Here is an 8267-nt window from a genome sequence, read left to right on the forward strand (position 1 = left end):
GCGTGGTCACCCGTTGTAGGGCACGCGATAACTGGCTTGAAGGTACGGAAAATATGCGAGTGATTGAGTTGATACTTCCTCTTCGCATGCGCGACCAGGCAGGCCTCGCGATCATGCCAAGTGTGCCAGTCAGCCGCTGCAGTACACAGCTTGCTTTCCCACCGTCAGTCCAGGCCTACCCAATACATTTGATTAAATTCTTGAAATGATGTTGGCAGTGGCCGCGGGTGCTTCTCGCCCTGCACACCCGGCTTGCTAGACAGAGGCAGCCTGAAACGACTTGGGGCCGGCTTGAGGCGTCACCACACACCCGGCATCCCCTACCCCAGGCCCTTCATCCACATTGACCCAGCTTGCACAATGGTGGCGACCCGGAGGCCGGCCCTGCTCGCATGCGCTGCGGCCGCGTGCCTGATCCTCGTCGTCGTCGCCCCCGGCGCTGCGGCGGATACCCAGCAGTTCCAGATCTTCCCAGCCCTGCGGAACGCGTTCTTTTCCAGCTATGTAGCGGCCAGGTCGTCGCCCGCGCCCAAAGCGCAGGCCGGCAGCACCGCGGCTGCGTCCGCTGGGGGCGAGAAGGGCTGCGTGAAGGTGGAGACGCGCGACCTGACCAAGGCGGAGGGGCAGTCCACCTTCCTGTATGTCTTTGCAGGCGAGTCGACGAAAAGCCCACCCCTGCGGGCTGGCTGGAATTGGGTGACATCTCGAGCGATCCACCTCCCCATCATGCCTGTGAACGCACTAGGGGTTCTATGCCCCCTGCCTTGCATTTGAATGCTTAGATGCATGCTAGCTTGCGAATCTTGCATCGGACGCATGCGGCCCACCAGCTTCCCTTGCATTCGCCGTCGTCCCCTCCACCTGCCGGCCCCCCCCTCACCCTCACCACGCCTCCACCCTGTCGCAACCACCCGTCCTTACCCCAGGCCCCGAGAAGCCGTCACCCACCAACCCCGATTTCATTGCCACGATTGATGTCACCGGGCCGACCACCTCCAAGACGTTCGGCCAGATCATTGCCACCACCGACATCCCCAGCAAGTTCTTCGGGAACGAGCCCCACCACGTCGGTGTGTCTGGGGACGTGCTAGCGGCGGGCGGGCTGTTCTCGTTCAAGAGCGGCGAGATCTTTACCGGCGGCGCGAAGAAGGCGGCGGCGACGCCGGACATCTACCTGTTCAACATCTCAAAGGCCAACGCGGCGTCGCCCAAGTGAGGAGCAAGATTGCGGGCGGGCCAGGCAGCGTCCTGCTGCCGTCAGAGGCGCTTGCGAGGACGGGGACGGGTGGTCAGGGCGCCTGCTCGAAGCCCGATGCAGGCGGGTCGCTGGATGGGCGAGCAGGGATGCTAGTTGCCGACCACGGTCGCCTTTTTGAGCTTTGATGTCATGAAACGGCCCAGCCGTGTGCGTGCTCCTGCACACCATGCGCACGCCGTGCGCTGACGTGTCCTTGCTCGCGCTCAGCCCACCGTCAACCTCGGACTTGGCAAACCCCAGGTACATCGACAGCGTCTTTGGCAAGAAGGGCGCCGTCACCGACTCCTTCCTGCCCTTCGGCACCGAGAACGGCCAGCCCAAGTTCCTCGCGTCCTTCATGGGGGACCGCAAGGGCCTGTCGCCGGGCAAGCTGGCCGAGGTTGCGTACGTGAACGAGAGGGACAAGTGGGAGGTGGTGGCGGAGCACGAGGGCGGCGTCGATGGCGCCGCGGACCCCTCGTTCACACCCCACGGATTCGTGAGTGGCTGGAGCGGAAACAATCGATTAGATCGACATAGTGATGACACAAGCAATGGATTGATCAATGCCAGCTTCGGCATTTTTGGTTCTTTCGCGCTGCGGGAGGGGGGCGAGGGCAATCTGCATGGCTGAATTGGCGGGATGTGAGCCCAGGGGGGCGGGGAGAAGCCAGGGGATGTCCTGACGAGGCTATCGCGGAATGGTGCCGGTTTCTGCAGGCGGGAGCAGGAATTCGGAGGCCTGGGCATGGCAGCAGGAGCTGTGCACCCATGCTGTCAAGCTCATAATACGCCCTGCAACTGCCCGCCTCAACAGGACCGCAACGGCCCCAACGGCAGCCTCATTGTCACCGCTGATTACGTGACCGCCGACACTGTCTTTGCCCCTAGCAAGGCGTTCAAGTGAGCGTGGGAATGGTCAGACTGGGGCCTAGGCTTGCATTAACCTCTGCTGGGGCACTGTTGAGATGATCCGTGCTGGCTGCCTGGCTTGAATGCACCTGGTCCTGAGCACGCGGGCCTCCGAGCTCGAGGGCAGCGCGCAGCAGTGCCCCAAATGGTGAGGATGATATCACACGCAATGCTCGTTTCTTACACGGCCCACACATCGCTTTAATGCGCGTGTGCAGGTGGGGCACGACCGTGCGCGTGTGGAACCTGACCACCAAGCAGGTAATTGCCAGGTGGGACCTGGCCACCCTGCCCGGCATCAAGGAGACGCCCCAGGGCCTCATGAGCGTCCGCTGGACGGGTGAGGCTACGGAATTGCCGCGGCGGCCCTTGCCTGCTTTTTTCTGCGTGTCGTGCGAGCCACAGGCGGCTGCGGCAGCGACCTTGGCTGTAAGGTCCTGCGCACCACAGGCGGCTGCGGCAGCTACCTTGGCTGTGAGTCGCGGGGTTGTGGGGATATCACAAATTGGCTGGGGCCGCTGCGCGGCGGGCGATCTTCATGACGTCAGCCTGACTTGACGCTTGGCACAATCTCTCCTCGTGAAATTCTCAGGGAAGAACGACACCTTCTGGTTTTCTTCGGGCACCGGCCACCTGTACCTGGTGGGTGGCCTCGACGGATGCAGCACGCACGCGCGTGTGCTCTCTCCACACTTGAATTTTGTGTTCCAGCTGCCCTCCTGGCCACAATGGTTGTGCGCACTGCATCATCGCGCCGTATCGCTCACCCATCCGTCTCTCATTCCTTGCTGTCACGTCCTGCCAAATCGCCTCGCACGACTCTTGACATGACGTTCCCCTCTCTTGTCAGATCGACGCCTCGAAGCGCGCCGCGGACGGCATCGAGTCGGCCATCAAGGAGGTGTACACGCTCGCGCCCGAGCCCGTGTACGGCTCCTGCGTGTTCAGGTGGGAACCCTCACACTTTTGGGGGACGATCCGCTGCATGGCCGCCCTCAGCCGGAGTCCGAAGCCGCAAAAGAGCCTGGTCGACGCCTCTGGTGGACGCGCAGTGGGGAGTGGGCTGGGGTTTCCTGAGGCTGCAAACAAAGCTGCCGCCCAGAACCACCCATGCTGCTCCCTGGCTTGAAGAACTTGTCCGTGGGACCCACAGCCCCCCAAACTTCTCCTGTGACCCGCAGCGGACGCTTCGCCAACAACACGCGCCTGCTGGTGACGTCACTGGCCCTGAACGAGGTCCGCCTGGTGGACACCACCGACCCCACCAGCATCAAGACCATCCAGGTGGGCCAGGGCAGCGCCACTCGGGCAAGGAAACGGGTCAGGCACGGGTTGATTGCGGAGTGACTCGAGGCCGCAGGCTCGGGTGAGATTGAGAGCTGACCCTGTGCATCTTCCACTTGGCGGATCGCTAGGCATGCCTCTCGGCCCCCTGTAGGTCCCATCCTCCAGCCTCTTTCTCTCCTTCCCTGCTCTAACTTCGTTTCCAATCCCTCTACGCAATCAGCTGCTGGATCCCATCCCAATGCGCATCCATCGCATCAACGACACTCGCACAAACGCCTCTGCGCCCTTGCAGATCTACGAGCTGCCCAAGGGGGCCAGCGGCACCCCCCAGCCCCATGTGGTCGTGATTGACGCCAACGCCACGCTGGCAGCAGTCACCACATACTACGTGGAGCAGCCCACCGGGGTGCGTTGCATGGGAGGGGAGGGAGGCTCGAATTGTGTGTGTTTGCGTGCGTGTGTGTGTGTGTGTGTTGTGTGCGCGCGTGCTCTTGGCTCAACCGTTGTTTGTACAGCCACCGGATCCGGGTGCGGCGCCCCTCGGCCGCGGTCCTCTTGAACTTACAGTGCGCTCAAGGACATGTGTGCCTTGGCAGAAGTAGCTGTCCAGCCAGCTGGCAAACATGGGGCCCCAAAGGCGGGGGCGGTGCTGGCAGCTGGCCGAGTCTGGCCAGGAGTTGCCCTACTTGGCAGCCTCTTGTTTGGAACCAAGCCTTGTGCTGATCCATAACCCTCCAAATCCTGCGCCGACCTCACTACCTGCAGAAGGGGCTGTGGACCAAGCAGGCCAGCAAGGAGGTGCGGCACCCGCGCCACCGGTGCATTTGTGCCTCCCCCGTCTCCCCTTGTCTCTGCTACGGGCTGCTGGATCAAGCATGCTCCCTTTCTCTCCCGCTCCGCAGCGAGTCTGCTCGACCGGTCGTGCCAACGGCGCCCCTAGCAGTCCTGGCGCTCTCCCGCCCGGCCTGTGCTGACACGCCCTCCCTCGCCCCGCCCATCTGGCTGCCCGTGCAGCTGCTGCTGTTCTCCATCGCGGCCGACAAGAACTCCTTCGCCCCCATCAAGACCGTCAACTTCAACGACGCCTTTGAGAAGGCCACCTGCGGCATCAGTGCCGCGCGTGGCCGCTTCGCGCGCCCCCACGGCGCCGTATTTGTGTCGAAGTGATTCACACAGAGCGATTGCGCGTCTCTCGCGCAGCTAGCAGTGACCTGATGCGTCCCGTGTCTGCGCACGCCGGACGTGGCATTTGTTGTCTGCCCAAATGCAGCAGCCAGCTCAACTGAGGAGACGAGAGGCGTGGTCTAGCTCGCAAATTATCCTCAAAACAGCTTGATACTTCTTCAATCGGGCTACATCGACTCATTCTGGCATGACGTCCGCCGCTGGGGGCCGCGAACCCTGCATTCTTTCTCGATGCGCGGCACGACTGTGGTCGGCGCTTGGCCGCCCCCTCCATCACTGCGCCTTGGTCCTGGACTGAAGTGCCCTCGTGACTTCAATGGCTGCACACAGGGCGCCAGCGCGGGCACATGCTGGGTTTCTTGACTTGAAAAGGGCCCCTGAGCCCCAGCTCATTTCATCAGTGTCTGCTGAACAGGGACTGCAAACCCGGGCTTTGCACGGCCTACCACAAGCAGCGTCGATTTTACGTGGGCTACATCCGCAGTGAGGTTGCGCTTTGGCGTCCGCTGACGGATGCGTCTGCAAACCCCCATGCACGATGCCCTGTCGATTTGGAGGGGTGGAAATCAGTCCAGCAGTGCGTATGCGCCACCGCGCCGCGCACGGCCGTTTTGGTGTTGTCGTGGCATTCCCCTACTCTGCAGCCCCGCACAGCCGTGCGCACTTTCGCATTTGGGTGGCGCTGCAATCCAGCGCTGCGGGCCTGCCAGCTGTCATGCAGGCAACATCTGACGCCTGTAGCATTGACCATCTGTACACCGTGAGTGTAATCACACAATTAAATTGACTTGATACTTGTGTTGCTTGTAGATACTGTTCAAAAAAGTACAATGCCATCTGCAAGGTCCACGGCCAGCATGGCACTGGGGACTTGATTTCGCCCAAGACTGAATTTTGGCCAAGCTCACAACACAGCGCTTCAAATGGCCAACTTGGTTTAGCCGGGCATCGTTTTCACTAGAGCATTGTGCACTATGCCTGACAAGTGCTGAGATCTGCCCAAGACGCAGGAAATGAGGATTGGCCACAAAAAATTGGCTGCCGGGGTACTGTCACCAACATGCACCCCAGCCTGTGTGTGGCTACGGACCGTGCCACCTTTGCTCCACATGTAGCTGTCTACATTACTCAAACGGGGATCTCATGATGCGGATCACAAAAGCTGTAGGATTTGGTTTTGTGCGTTCCCGTGGCCACACGACATGCGAGGGAGGAGGTGCAGCGAGCGCTGGTCAACATGACACAGCACGAACTCCTTATGTGTGGCGATGGGCCAGCTCTGCATGACCTTGGCGAAGGTGGTCGGTGCAGGTATACATATTCACCGGTGATCTATCCTACAAAGAAGAGCTCTGTCACCAGCGATCTCGGCTTGCCTACTGCGTGAAAGCTATCAAAGACAGTAGGTCGAGCTGAAAACAGTAATATATGCGCTGCATTTGGTGTTGTTTGGCAACACTTTTTCTTGTAGATCGCACTTCCAGACCGAACCAGCAACCACCCCGAACGACGCATCCTGCTGTGTTGTGAGACTGCGATTTAGCAGGACTAGATGGTTGGAGGCGTCCAGTGCTGATCCATCAGTGCTGCTGCTGCAAAGACGAGCGGGGGGCAGCGGCTCCACAGCAGCACAAGCAGCGTCCGCGCGCAGTTGGCGCGGTGTTGGCATGCAGCCGATGCGGCGCTGAAGGGGTACATCGCCGTGTGTGAGTTTAGAGGGCAAGCATACGCATTACCAGGTGCGCCCCTGGTCACTCGAAGTGGAAGCTTGCAGCAAGTCGTGGCAAAGCACTCCGTTGCTGTGCCGTACTCCTGCATGACGCCCTCTTCCGCCGCCGCAGGCTGTTTCTGGGCGGCAGCGTGCCACCCTCTAACACTCAGTGCTAGCGGCAGCGCCTGCGTGGCGGCGGTGGGGTCCCTCGCAGCACCGGCAGCAAGCGCACGGCGGCGGCACCCCTAGGCGCCCACCAGCAGCGGCAGCAGCAGCAGCAGCAGCAGCAGCAGCCATGAGCGTCTCGGCGCTGTTCCTGCTGGATGTGAAGGGGCGGCCGCTCATATACCGCGACTACCGCGGTGAGGTGTCCACCAAGCACGCTGAGAAGTTCATAATGAAGATCAACGAGCTGGAAGACGCCGGGAAGCTGAGCCCCATCATCCACGATGACGGCGTCACGTGAGCAGCTGCCAGGCAGCTTCTTTGTGATGGGTGCAGTCGCTCGGCCTGCGTTTGACTCCAGCGCGCAGCATGGGTGGCAGAACACTAGCCTTGATTGAGCGGCCGCACCGCAGCTGTCTGCAGAGTGGCGATGAGCAGCGCTTGCAAACGTGGGGTGGCAGCAGAGCAGGGGCGGACTGCGTGCACTCTGGCGGCTGACAACGTCGGGGCACTGGCAGTGCCCCCTGCGCACAGAAGGGAGGATCGGCACCCTTTGCGCGCGGCGCGGTGCAGGCGTCACCGTGGCAACGCCACACGCAGGGCTGTCACGCTGGCGGCCGGGTCGCCGGCACCACGCATGCGAAACGGCGGCTGCTGTCGAATTTTGCGCGCTCTGCCCCCGCCCTCTCAATCCTCCCTTCCCCCCCAAAAAAACGCCGTCAACCTCCGCTGAGGTCACTCCAAAGCCATTAACATGTCTCCGCCTTCCCAGCTGATCCCCCTGGTGCACACGCGCCCCCCCAACACACACACACACACACACACACACACACACATACACACACACCGCCGCCGCCACCGCAGCTACATATACCTGCTGCACGTGAACGTGTACCTCCTGGCTGTCACCCGCGACAATGTCAACGCGGCCAGCATAGTGGTGCGGCGCCCGCTCCCCGCAGCATCAAACCCCCAGCAGCCCAGCTCCGCGCCACGGCAGGCCCAAGCGCGCGGGGGCTGCGGGGACGCAAGCGTTTGACCGCCGAGGGGAGGCGTCGCGCTTCCATATGCAGCACGCTGGGGCCCGGCGCAATGCACGGTGTCCAGCAGGGCGCTTTGCAAGCGGCAGGCGGCCTCGAGCGTGCGGGCCCCTCGTTGAGTTTGCGCTTTTGCTCCTGGCTGCTCCCTGCGCTTCTCTTACGTCTGTTCTGTTCAGGTGTTCCTGCACCGGCTGGTGGACGTGTTCAAGCACTATTTTGAGGAGCTGGAGGAGGAGTCCATCCGCGACAACTTCGTGGTGGTCTACGAGCTGCTGGACGAGGTGATCTGATCTGATCTGGCCTGATCTGGTAGTCGTTATCGAGGGTGTTGCGTCGTTGCGACGGTGACCTGGAGCACCTGCGAGCCATTGGGGCCCTGCTGCTGCTGCTGCTGCTGCTGCTGCTGCTGCTGCTGCGAGTAACCCCCGGCATGACCTCTCCGGGATCAACACCTGCCTGCCGACCTGACAGCGCCCTGCAATACTGCCCGTTTGTCTTCTGCGGGCCCCCCACCACAGGTCATGGACTATGGCTACCCCCAGTTCACGGAGGCGCGCATCCTGTCAGAGTACATCAAGACGGACGCCTACAGAATGGAGGTGGGCGGGCGCTCAGAGGTTTTGCACTTTGTTGTTATACATATGTATGGCGTATAATTCTGGCTGGCACACACACACACACACACACACACACACACACACACACACACACACACACACACACACACACA

The 8267-nt window shown here is 61.7% G+C and overlaps 2 protein-coding genes across 2 annotated transcripts in view; both read left to right on the plus strand.

Moving 5' to 3' along the window:
* Positions 1-360: 360 nt before the first annotated feature.
* On the plus strand, positions 361-4603 carry MNEG_4259 (hypothetical protein; the record flags this gene model as incomplete). Its single annotated transcript, XM_014047261.1, has 12 exons — positions 361-638; positions 1039-1212; positions 1499-1736; positions 2055-2140; positions 2368-2489; positions 2555-2623; positions 2742-2791; positions 3000-3097; positions 3331-3433; positions 3729-3842; positions 4202-4234; positions 4451-4603. 12 exons carry the CDS (start codon positions 361-363, stop codon positions 4601-4603), a joined length of 1518 nt encoding a protein of 505 aa, XP_013902715.1.
* Positions 4604-6627: 2024 nt separating this feature from the next.
* MNEG_4260 (AP-1 complex subunit mu-1) overlaps positions 6628-8267 on the plus strand; it is a gene marked incomplete at both ends in the record, with an annotated part of 7374 nt that continues 5734 nt past the window's right edge. Inside the window, 4 exons of the mRNA XM_014047262.1 lie at positions 6628-6794; positions 7362-7437; positions 7714-7818; positions 8056-8136. Coding sequence (XP_013902716.1) covers positions 6628-6794; positions 7362-7437; positions 7714-7818; positions 8056-8136 — 429 coding nt within the window. The remainder of the gene's footprint in view (positions 6795-7361; positions 7438-7713; positions 7819-8055; positions 8137-8267) is intronic.

Source organism: Monoraphidium neglectum, assembly GCF_000611645.1.
Source record: "Monoraphidium neglectum strain SAG 48.87 unplaced genomic scaffold scaffold00582, whole genome shotgun sequence".
NCBI lineage: Eukaryota > Viridiplantae > Chlorophyta > Chlorophyceae > Sphaeropleales > Selenastraceae > Monoraphidium > Monoraphidium neglectum.